The 12,971-nt window shown below is 34.8% G+C and overlaps 1 protein-coding gene across 2 annotated transcripts in view; it reads left to right on the top strand.

Annotated features, from left to right (window-relative positions):
* Positions 1 to 12,505, top strand: part of NTN4 (netrin 4) — a 97,118-nt gene extending 84,613 nt beyond the window's left edge. For both annotated transcript variants that reach the window (XM_037068164.1, XM_037068163.1), the window contains exons 8-10: positions 2,654 to 2,722; positions 5,197 to 5,367; positions 11,814 to 12,505. In XM_037068164.1, the coding sequence (XP_036924059.1) occupies positions 2,654 to 2,722; positions 5,197 to 5,367; positions 11,814 to 11,950 (377 nt within the window). In that variant the 3' untranslated portion in view covers positions 11,951 to 12,505. The remainder of the gene's footprint in view (positions 1 to 2,653; positions 2,723 to 5,196; positions 5,368 to 11,813) is intronic.
* Positions 12,506 to 12,971: the final 466 nt, after the last annotated feature.

Raw genomic sequence — 12,971 nt, 5'->3', positions numbered from 1 at the left:
TTCTGTCCCTAGAATTTAAGTATTTTACTGGAAGTGACAAAGTCTGAAGATGATTCAAGTTCATGATTCCAGTGGGGAAGCTGTAAAAGAGACTACCCAATAGTCCCTAGATCTCGGCACTCTCTTGATTCTTGTCCTTTCTGAGCTCGAGTCCTTCAGCTTTCTCCCCTGTCTGAGCTACTCCCCATGCTTTCAACAATTAAGTTAGACAATTGACTGCTACCAAAAAAATCTTAATTCATTATACACTTCTGAAATGCTCTCCTCCTCTTAACTTCCCTATTCCTGTCAGTAACAATACACTCCTCTCTTGCTGGCTTGGCTGAAAAATTCAGATTTGTTATGCTCCTCCTTCACTCTCCATTGATGAGATTGGTAGACTCTATCTCTGCAGCATCCCTTGATATTTCTTCCCGTCTAGATCCACCTGTCAGACCCACATTCCATCTGACTTACAAAGACAGCATCGTGGAAAGATCAGGGGCTTCAGACTCTCCCCAACCCAGGCTTAAAATCTGCCTTTTCTGTGTGTTAGCTACACTACCTTGAATAAACTAATTAATTACTCTGAGCCTTCATTGTTTCATTTTTTAATAATACCTATCTCATTAAGGTTATTGTAAAATTAAACAAGATCATATGGATAAATTCCTTATATAGTTTATGACATACAGTTTGCACTCAGTTTAGTTACTGTTGTTGTTATTAATTTCACTAGCTTCTGATTATTCCCTGCCTTCATTTTCTCTTCATTCCAATACTTTTGATATAATGCCAGAGTATATATATAGTTTATATATAATATATATTATATATAATTACATATATAGTTTTATTATATTTTCCCATTACCATTTATCCTCCCATAACCTCTTTCACCTCCACCCACCCCTTCCCCCACCATATATATTTTTTTTAATTTAAATAACTTGTTTAAACTGCTAGCTTTGAAAATTCCCATTTTTATAACAAATTAAATTCAAGCCTTAATTACATAACAGTCAAGGTCCTCCATGACATCTTCTCCTATTCTCTACTCCGTCTGTACCTGGGAGAAACAGAACCACTCACTCTTCCATGGATACACTCTGCCCTTTCTCTCTTACTTTTTTTTCCTCACCCTTTTATCACTATATTCCTGTCAAATTATTATATATTAGAACATTATATCAGTAAATAAATTTAAAACACAATAGTGCCTGCCTGGCACATAAGCCCTCCTCAGTAAAAGTTGCCTGCTGTCATTTCCCCTCGATGTCTATGAAATGCAATGCATGAGGGAAAGAGGGGACCGGTGAGGGAAGGGGTAAAATTATATCTATTTGTTAAATTAGTAAGAATGAAAATCCTATCCATTCTGGGTTCTAGGAATACAAAGATGAGTAAAGAATAACTGTTGTCCTCAAGGATTATAGTCTAGAGAGGAAATAAATAGATAAATAAGTATGAAAATGCTGTATAGAGAGTATGTACAAAGGCATTTTGAAAGTGTTCTGCAAGGCCTGGCAAATCTCTGACACATAATTGTAGTATATGATTTCAACTATTGATAGAACACATACTACTTGTTCTTCAAAATCCATTTCAAATTCTTGTTTGGGTATGAAGCTTATTCTATTTTCTCAAACATGTGACCTCCCACCCAAGTACACTGTACCTGTCTTAGAAAACGTATCACTACTTACCATATTTTTTGGACCATAAGACACACCTAGATTTTAGAGGGAAATAGGGAAAAAAATTTTTGAGGCAAAAAATGTGGTAAAATATTTAATAACATAAATAACATAATATTTACCAATGTAAATGTAAACAGAACTCAACAGCAGCATTAACAACCACTATTCTTCCCAAATTTGGGGGGGGGAGCATCTTATAGTCTGAAAAATACAGTATATACTTTCTTTATTCACCTTACTGAATTGTAAGCCTTAAGGCAAGAATTGAGTCTTGCTGGTACTTACATGCTCTGAAGTTCATAACACCACATCCTGCGTACCAGAGGGGCTCAATAAATTTTTTTAAATTGAATGGCATTACCTTCAAAGGACTTTCCAGTTACTTTATTTTATTTTGAACAATAATCCTAAAGATATCATTGTTTTTATAGGTTATCTAACTGTTTGTTTTTAGTTGTTCCTTTCCATTACCATGGACTATATTTATCACAACATCAATTATAAGCATTAAATTATATCAATATTTCTACATTTCTGTATTTCTCTTAGATTAGTACTTGACTAGATAATAACTAATTCAGTTCAGGAAGTGACTATTTCTTTTGAATGACTTTTCGTGTTTTCTTAGTATTTATGGATTATGTTTTATAAATTACTCAAGCTTTAGCCCTGCCTGGTGTAGCGCAGTGGATTGAGCATGGGCCTGTGAATCAAACAACTGTGGTTCGATTCCCAGTCAGGGCACATGCCTGGGTTGCAGGCCAGTTCCCAGCAGGGGACGCACGAGAGGCAACCATACATTGATATTTCTCTCCTTCTCTCCTTCCCTTCCCCTCTAAAGATAAATAAATTAAATTTAAAAATAATAATAAATTACTCAAGCTTTAAAGAGTTATGTTACTTAGAGTTACTTGCTTATTTCTTTTTTTTTTCTTTGTTTCTAAATAACACCATTCCTCATTTAATTTCTGTAGGTAAATGTGAATGTAAGGAACAAGTGTTAGGAAACTCCAAGGCATTCTGTGGGATGAAATATACATACGGTGAGTTTGAAGTCCTTAAATGCTTCTGAAAATCTATTCAAACTAAGTACAAAGAGTTTTCTGGGAAATGTGAGGCCTGGTGTATGACAGTCTAAATATTTTAAAGCATTAGTCTTATATAATAATGTTAAACATACTATTCTGGTCTTGGACTTGATTTTCCTAATAGAGATGGTGTTGAATGCCCTGGTGAGGGCACAAGACTTGTAGAGCAAAGGAAAGGTTACCCTGCTATAAGGAAAAGAAGCAAAGAACAAAAAGGAAAAAAAATGACACATAATCCTTTCTTACGAGGCTTCCTGTCTTAGTAATTTAAAAGGGAGGTCTCTAGACACTTGAACCATTCCTGTGGCAGTTCATCAGGTAACACTAAACAGAACTCAATCTAAGGAAGTATTTCAAGAGCTCAGACATTGGTTTCACACCTGTATGGGTTTGATTTTTGGTTTATTGGGTGGGTGACTTAACCTCTCCAGGCTTCCTCATCTGTAAAGCAGGGGTAATGCCACCTTCCCCATGAAATGTGATTTTTTTTTTAAGCACATTACCTTGCTCTTACTAGATGCTCAGCAAATGGTAGAGAGGAGAAAGAGAATTTATGTGTCTGAGGAATAAGAGGATACGAACTGTTTGCCTGCATTTTTATCCCCTCTGTATACTCTGCATTTCTCTACCTTTCAAATACCATAAAAATGCAGCACATAGATAAAGAAAAGTGTCACTGCCCTAAATAAAGACTATTACTATATTCAAATTCTAAATTACTTTACATTTACTATTAAATGTATTAAAGATACCTTATCTTGCCAACATATTATTGACTAGTGTCTGGGCTTTTTATTGTTCCATATTTATAGGACCTGAAATATGTATTACAATGAAGAGAAAATTTAAGTTATGATCTCTGAAACTAAGTGTTTAGATTCTTGATAACTTTGTATTTAATCTCATAAGAGATAAAAATGTGCATGTTAAAAACCACTTAAATCTTATCTAAAATTAACATGTATATTTATCTCCTTATCCTGTCAACTTGACTAAATAATAGAATAAAACTTCTGAAATATATAGTGCCTAATAATGCTATTTAGTACTAAAAGCAAAAAAAAGAACTCATTAGGTCAAAGTCAGTCAGTTCAGTGGAAATATCAGTTGGTTTCATTATTGCATAGGTTCAGTAGCGCTCTGACTGAACTTACAAAAAACTATTGTACTTCGGCATCTTTTGATTGTATTGTTTTCTGCTTAAAAGAAGTTAAATGCCTTTAATGATGTAATGAAATATCTTGCGCTTATTAAATACAATACACCTACAGACTTGGGAGAAAAAAGCGACCCCCCATTCTCTGGCTTAATAAAAAAAAAACTTGATTTATTTGATTATTCCTTTAGCAAATATTTATTGAGCTATCATTATGAGCAGACAAGGTCCCTACTGTCTTGGAGCTTATAATCTAGTAAAAAAAATATCCCCGAAATACCAAAAGTAACCCTTGAGCATTGTCTATGTGTGATGTACTATGCTATGTACCCTTCATGCAACTATCTCGTCAGAATTCTAATCCAAACACTACCTCTAACCAACCAAGCAAACTTGAGCAGTTCACTTAATTTCTTAAAGCTTGCCTCCTCATACTTAAAATAGAATTAGATGAGTTCTTATAACCCCTTAGAAATCTAAAATTTGGTGATTCTGAGACAGCTGTCTACAGTCTTATGGATATGGAACCAGCCAGGATAGGATTCTCTCGTTATTCACAATCTTTCATCAAGATACAGATGAACCAATAAAAACTAATAATACAGAATATTGCATCCAGGTCTACTTAGGTCTACTTTCTCCCCTACCCCAATTTATTCCATTGCTTAATCCCCCCATCCATTTCATAGATGTTAGAGCATAACAGAATTATGAGTCATATGGAATACTGGAACTCTGTCATCATCTATTTAGAAGGAAAGCCTCCCTAACCCCAGTCAGCTTGCATTTTACACAAGGGGAATAATAATAATAATAATAATATTTAATCTTTTGGGGATATTTAAAATATGTCCTGGAAGTAGCATTTGCTCTTTGTCATAACATTGTACACAATCAACCAGAAGAGTGTAGTATAGTTAGAATCTAAATAAAAACCAGGATAACAATTCTACTTCCTACATATCTTGTATTTAGTTGATAGCTGAATGTGTTTAAGATTATACTTGCAGTAGGCAAATGACTAATATTCTTTTAGCATAGTGATATGGGAATGAGTAGCAGTAGAAACTATATAAGAAGGAAGAGCATAGTTGATTTAGATGAAGTTAGTACAAAATTTTGAGCCTAATGATTTTTAAAGCTAATTTCCACATTCTCATCATCATTAATTCACTTTTCCCTTATACTCTGAAGTATATATTTAAGTTGTTGTTCAAACCTCAAAAGATATGAAATTCTATGCATTTTGACTTTTGGAATTGTGTTGTTACAGTGCTAAGAGTAAAGATCTTATCAGCTCATGATAAAGGATCTCATGCTGAAGTCAATGTGAAGATAAAAAAAGTCTTAAAATCTACCAAATTGAAAATTTTACGAGGAATGCGAACATTGTATCCAGAATCATGGACTAACAGAGGTTGCACTTGTCCAATCCTCAATCCTGGTGAGCATTAGATTTTTCTAGCTTAATAACTATCTTCCCTATGCTGAATTGCTGTTTGTCTTACATTCTCTGAACCACAACCTAAATAAACTCTGCAAGAACATCTCTCCTTTTCACATCTGAATTCTGGAAAGCCCAAATGGAATTCTTTGAACTGACATCAAAAAAGCTATTTCTCTTCCAGGTGCTCTATTAAAGTATAATACTTTAAAATCCATCAATATAATATCCTCTGCCCTAAAAGAGAAGTTGCAGATTGGTTCCAGGTGTCAGCAGCATAGAAAGTACTTTCATGAATTTATCTGCCACTAACACTGTATCTGAAAGCTAGGTCCCATTACAGCGCCCTGGGTAGAACTTGCTCCCAAAGGAAGCTCAAATGCAAAATTCCATCTGTAAAAATAATATTGAATTCATTTTTACTGTTGCATGAGAAGCATCTGTTTCTCCTGGGTAGAAAACAACTCCCAAGTTATCATCTTATTTTTCATTAAATGATCATTCTGGTTTCAAACTAGAAAGAGCAGAGATAAATAAACAAGCAAGCAAGTAAACAACAACAACCAAAAAAAAACCCTTGCAAAATCTTAGAGAAACTTGGCATGCAGTGAAATTTGTACTTTAAAATGTTATGGCAGAGGTAGAGACAAGTAAGTAAGCAAGGCATTCATACCTTTATACTCTATAAGTATACTCCTCTATTGTGTCATAAACTGCTAATTTTTCTTGTCTCCTTCATTAAGTTTGAGGATGGGATTTAGATTTTTTATCATAGTACACCCAGAACCTACCATTAGTATCCAATAATAGTAACATAGTTCCCAGATAGTAAGTTCCAGTAAAACAAACAGTTTTTTTAAATCCTCTGTATTTGCTAGTTTGTATAATTACTATCTGTGTCTTAATGGCATTGTTGAAACAAGTTCTTAATTTCTTTTTTAGATATAATTCCTACCAAATGTAAGTCCAGGAAAGCAAGGTTATATTAATAACAAGTCATTTGTCGTCTTTGACAAATAAATTTGAGAGAAACAAACAGATGACTAAGAGAGAGAGGAAAAAGAACTATTAATAAAATATCTCCCCCAACCCAAACCATATAAACAATGAATGATATACATTTCTTGACTTTATTTCTACTATTAACTAATCTCTCACACCCTTTATACTCCTTCAATATTTTATTTAAATTAATTTCAATTTTAAGAATAAAAGACATTTGAGAGAAATAAATAAATAAATAAAGTTTCAAAAAACAAATCAAGTAAACAGAATCTTGAATTTTGAATACAAGAAATGAATGCTCATTCATCTGTGTTCCACTTCCCAAATATCTGCGTACAGGGCTGTTCCTATAAGCCCTTTCTACTATCTTGGCAAAAGAAAAAAAAAAATCTGCCCAGTTTTTCAGCCAGACATTAAAAACAAAAGCTTTGACCATCTGATCCACCCTCCAGGAAGTGAACTATACTTCCTAATCAGGTTTCTGCCAAACAAAGAATCAACTGAGTTCATCACAATTGAAAGCATAAGCACAATTATTCAAAGAATTCTTGAAAACATGTTTACTCACTTTGAAGAAAAGACTGGAACCTGCCAAAGCAAAACCAGACACTCTTTCATTTCACTTTGTTTTTGCATTTTTACCAGTTCAATAGCTAAAGCCAAAGAAAGCTGATAAGAAAATTCTGAAACCTTACACTTCAACTTGCTTCCTTGCTACTTTCATAAAGGAGCAATATAATTGGGCATTCCCACAAATTCATTTGTTCCTACATTCATTTGTTAATCACATATTTTAGAATATCAAGACTGGTACTAAATTATTATATATTCTTTTTTATGGGTACAAAATAAACTTTGTGTCCTCAAACACGTAGCAAAGTAGATGTCAAAAATATAGAGATAGGAAAATAAAATGCAAATGCTAACAAATAATACAACAGATAATACTGTTCTTTATGCTAATTTTCAGCGTGAGGCTGCTCCATAATTTATGGATTTATTCAGTACCATTTTTATTATTTTAATTTATATTTATACTTTAAATTAATAGCAAATTCCTATATTATTTGTTCTACTTATAGTTTCAAAGTAAATTCATTTAAAACACTAGACTTAAAATTAAATTTTCCTAAAAATTATTTATTATAACTTTTAATGAGAATTTTATTATTTTAGAGATAATATGAACAATATCAAGAGCATTCTATTGCATTTTAACTAGTCTGTTAATTAAATACAGAGATTCTTTCTCATGCGGAAGCTATGGTTACCCTGTAAAGAATTTAAATACTTTATAATTCATCTTTCATTTGTGCTCCCCAGTGTTTAAACCTCTCTGTGTCATTATTCTCCTTTTATTTCTCTTTTTTTGAAAACACCATCATAGCTATCTTTAAATTTAGGATTCATTTATTTTAATAACCTTTTAAAACAACCTTTCATTCATTTAGGAGCAATATATGTATATCATAGAAATTTAGGGGAAAATTTAAAATTTCACATTTCTGCCCCCCAGAGATCACCTCTGTTAGTTAACATCTTAGTGAAAATCCTTCCAGGTCTTTCTTTTTGCATGTATATGTCATATTTTTAACCAAAATGAAGTCATCATATATTTTTTATTTTACAATCTATTTTATTCAGTTAATGATCTTTATTTTCAATTTTAATTTATTTTCATATAATCTAATACTCAGACCATATTCCACACGTATTCCAATTTCCCAGCTGATCCCCAAATGTTGTTTTGAGCTGGTTTCTTCTTGTCAGTATTCAATCCAGGATCACACTGTGTCTAGTTGTTAAGTCCTTCAAGTCCCTTTTATTCAAGTACAGTTTCTTTTTATTGTTGTTAAAAAAAATTATTATTGTTGAAGAAAGCAGGCCAGCTCTCTTGTCCTACTCTTCTAGATTTTGTTTGGCTGGTTCCTTGTGCTGTCATTTAGCTTATTGCTCTACCTCCCATATTTTCTATGCATTTTTTAAAGTTTTTTAAAATTTATTTTTAGACAGAGGGGAAGGGAAGGAGAAAGAGAGGGAAAGAAACATCGATGTGTGGTTGCCTGTCACACGCCCCCAACTGGGGACCTGGCCCACAACCCAGGCATGTGCCCTGACTGGGAATCAAACTGGCAACCCTTTGGTTCGCAGGCTGGCATTCAATCTGCTGAGCCACACCTGCCAGGGCTATTTTCCATACTCTAAAGAAAAGCTTGATGGAAGCAAGATAAACATTTTGGCTGAAGTTCATTATACTTCTTCATGTTTGGTACTTCATGTTAAATCACATCAGAAGACATATAGTACCTGGATGACCCCCCATCAGTGCTGCTAAAACTTGCTGCTTGGGTTAGAGTCATAACAGTTTGATCTCTCCATTGGGCAGTTTTGTTTTCCCTTTTGAGACTAGAAAAGAATGAGTGTCATGTTACTTAGTCACTATATAAACATCAAGTTTCCCATTAACCACTTAAATGATTTTATCGCCAACTGGTAACCCCTTCCTGAACCAATAATTTCATGGAAGGGCATTTTCTCTGGGTCATTTCAGTAAATAAACAAAAATATATTTATATTTTAAACCATGAGTTTAAATTGATATTTTCAATTGAATTTTAATATTTTGTGATTTTTCTAAATTTGAGTTTTAAAGCCCTGGCTTGTGTGGTTCAGTGGATTGAGTGCCAGCCTCAATTCCCAGGCAAATGCCTGGGTTGCAGGCCAAGTCCCCAGCAGGGGGGGAGGGGGGGTGGGCACAAGAGGCAACCACACACTGATGTTTCTCTCCCTCTCTTTCTCCCTCCCTCTTCCTCTCTCGAAAAATAAATAAAATCTTTAAATAAATTTGAATTTAAAGTATATGTCCCTTTATCTTATATTGGAAATTTTTATTTTATAAACATAATTACTTATTTGTTCTATCCAATAATATTAATGAAAAATGTTTCAAAATAGCAATATTGATATTACTATAAATATATACCGAGGGAGATTATCATATTTCTTTTTATTAATATAGAGATAATAAGACTGTCTTTTCATTTTGTGTGTGTGTTACCCTGAGAGGAATTTTTAATTAAAGGGATCAGCAAAATCAGCTCTAGGTCTGGTCAATTCTCACCCTTTTAAAAAATATATTAAAAACATTCTATATTTAAAAGCACATTGAAATATGCTTTTTATTTAGGAAATATGTGCTATTTTGTATAATCTATAGCTATTATCCAATATGTTTTCTCAAATGGTTATTAAACTTTTATAAAATTCTCCTTAATATATACTACCATACATAATGAGTCCCCAGGAGATACTTATTTGCAGTGGTATGGTTTTTTTAAAAATATATTTTATTGATTATACCATTACAGTTGTTGTTCTATTCCCCCCTTCATTCTCCTCCACCCTGCAGACCACCTCCCCCACCCTTCCCCCCCTTAGTTTATGACCACGTGTCTCAAGTTCTTTAGATTCTATATTTCCCCCACTATTCTTGCCCTCCCCCTATCTATTTTTTACCTACTGTCTATGCTATTTTCTGTACCTTCTCCTCCTCCCACTCCCCTGTTGCTAACCCTCCATGTGGTCTTCATTTCTATGGTTCCACTCCTGATCTAGCTGTCCTCTTGGTTGGCTTTTGTTTTAGGTGTGGTTGTTGATAACTGTGAGTTTGCTGTCCTTTCACTGTTCATATTTTTTACCTTCTTTTTCTTATTTAAGTCCCTTTAACATTTCATATAATAAGGGCTTGGTGATAATGAACTCCTTGAATTTGATCTTATCTGAGAAGTACTTTATCTGCCCTTCCATTCTAAATGAAAACTTTGCTGGATAGAGCAATCTTGGCTGTAGGTCTTTGGATTTCATGACTTGGAATACTTCTTTCCAGCCTCTTCTTGCCTGTAAGGTCTCTTTTGAGAAATCAGCTGACAATCTGATGGGAACTCCTTTGTAGGTGACTGTCCCCTTATCTCTTGCTACTTCTAGGATTCTTTCCTTCATTTTCATCTTGGCTAATGGAATTCTGATGTGCCTTGGTGTGTTCCTTCTTGGATCTAACTTCTTTGGGACTCTCTGAGCTTCCTGGATTTCCTGGAAGTCTATTTCCTTTGCCAGACTGGGGAAGTTCTTTATTATTTGTTCAAATAAGATTTCCACTCGTGGCTGTTTCTTTTCCCCTTCTGGTACCCTTATAATTCAGATGTTGGAACGTTTAAAGATGTCCTAAGGTTCCTAAGCCTCTCCTCATTTTTTTGAATTCTTGTTTCTTCATTCCTTTCTGGTCAGATGTTTTGTTCTTCCTTCTGGTCCACTCCCTTGATTTTAGTCCCAGTTTCCTTTCCATCGCTATTGGTTTCCTGTGCATTTCCCTTCATTTCAATTAGTTTGGCCTTCATATGTTCTTCTAATTTGTGACTATAATCAACCCGTTCTGCAAGCATCGTGATCACCAGTATTTTGAACTGTGCATCTGAGAGGTTCGCTATTTCTTTTTCGCTTAGAGTTATTGGCTCTGGGGCTTTGAGCTGTTCCTGAGTCATAATGTTTGGTCTGTTCACATCTGTTACATATGAGGAGCAGAGCCCTAGGTGTTCACCAGGACAGGGCAACTCAGTAGCTGGGCTGTGATGCTCTATGTGGGGGTGGGGTCAAAGGAAATCAATGGTGGTCCCCTCTGCCTCCTCCCACTGCCGGGCTGTGCGGTCCGTCTCACTGCTCACTCCTCTTCTGGTTTATCTGTGCGCAAATGTGCAACCTCACTGGGTCCGCAATGCTACCCCGGCTGCCTGCGCGCCTGGGTGGCCTGGGTTGCCTGGGTTGCATGGGTCGCGGGATCCTTCCTGCCTGACTCTGCTCCACTGCTGGCTCCACCCCTCTTACTGGTCCCAGTGGAATGGTTCATTGTTGTGGGACTTCCATATAGTTCAGTTTTCTGTTCTTTGGCTGCGTCTTTGTTTACGAAACCTTTGTTGTATTCAAACTTGGTTGTGGGAGAAGGCACAGTGTTTCCACCTATGCCTCCATCTTGGCGGAAGTCCTGCAGTGGTATGTTAACAGCTATGGAATCCTTACTTCTTTACCATAGAGGGTGGTATAATATAGAGCAATAGTTCTATACTTAGATACACGTGAGCTTACATTGAAGTGCTGCTACTACTGAGAGATACTGAACAAATTCTTAACCTTCCCAAGCCTCAGTTTCCTCACTTGCAATACAATAAGAAAAATTATACATACTTATAAGGTTACTTTCAAGATTAACAAGATCATACATATAAAGCACTTAGCAAATGATTATTAAATGTCAGCTGTTATTGTCTATCATTCCCTATTTCAACCATGAATATATAAAACCATTAACTATGCATATATAAAAACATTGAAGTCATCTCTCCCTCCTCAAAAAGTCATGATACTATATAGCTCCTTTCGTTTTCTTTTAGGTTTGGAGTACCTTGTAGCAGGCCATGAGGATGTAAGAAAAGGCAGACTAATTGTGAATATGAAAAGTTTTGTTCAGCGATGGAAACCAACTCTTAGAAGAAAAATCATGAATATTTTAAAAAGAGAGTGCAAGTAGCAATAAAGGTGTGTGACACATGATGGCACTTCTCTATGTATAAAACACAAACTTATTGGAAAGAAGACCTCAGTAGTGAAACTGGAATTTTTTTTAAGTGCCAAAATGTATAGAAATGTTCCGATGCACGGGCCTTGTCTAACCTTTTGGGGTCCACGCTTAAAATACACTTTGCTCCATAAAGAGGAGGGAAAAAAATCTATGCTGAATCCTGTTTTGTATGGAACTGGTTCTGAAATTCCTAAGCATTAAAAATATTTTAATAGCAGTGTGATATTTAACAGTAATCCATTAAGCACAATACATATAACAAGGACTCCTCCCAACTTCAGATATGTTACTTACATTTGTGCTACTTAAAAAAGTAATTAATAAGATTTTAAGGAATCCTCAACTCTTCTATCAGAAAAGGTGTTTCTTCAAAAGAGCCTTCTCTTGTGTGATGTGTGTGAACTTCGGTTTGGGTGTGTTAAGAGGAACCTCCCCACATACATATAGAACTTCTTCGTATAAAGCACTTTACTACCTACCACTTGTGCAAGTTTGGAGATGCTGTTGACAGCAAGAAAGGAAAAGGATGTGTACAAAACCTACTGAAACAGAAGCACTGCCGCTACATGTGGACACAAATGACCAGATAAAGGAAGTTGTACTATGTGACTCTGAATACTTGGAAAAACTATGTGAAGATGCGACCTTAAAGGAGAATACGTTTGCATGAAGTCTCAGCTTCAGGCTACAGATTAGATTCCACAGTTCCTGGCCATGATGAAACTTTAAAAAAAAAACTAAACAAAAAGAGACTTTAAAATAAGAGAAAGAAATCATAAGTATAGAAATATGCTTTGGCAAAAAGGAAATGAATGTTAAGTTTTAAAAAGCTCACTTATTTACAATGCACTATATTCACTTCAAAAATTCTTGTAGACACAGAATTTGCTTCATTTTTGTGTGTAGTTCTTAGACCTGAATATTGAAACATTTCCTTCTTTTCTTTATTAACAGTATATGGTCATCTGTA

This window comes from Sturnira hondurensis, unplaced genomic scaffold, assembly GCF_014824575.4.
Source record: "Sturnira hondurensis isolate 20B ecotype Veracruz unplaced genomic scaffold, ASM1482457v3 Scaffold0017436, whole genome shotgun sequence".
Lineage (NCBI taxonomy): Eukaryota > Metazoa > Chordata > Mammalia > Chiroptera > Phyllostomidae > Sturnira > Sturnira hondurensis.
The sequence above is the reverse complement of the archived record's forward strand: the minus strand, read 5'-3'. Positions and strand labels throughout refer to the sequence as shown.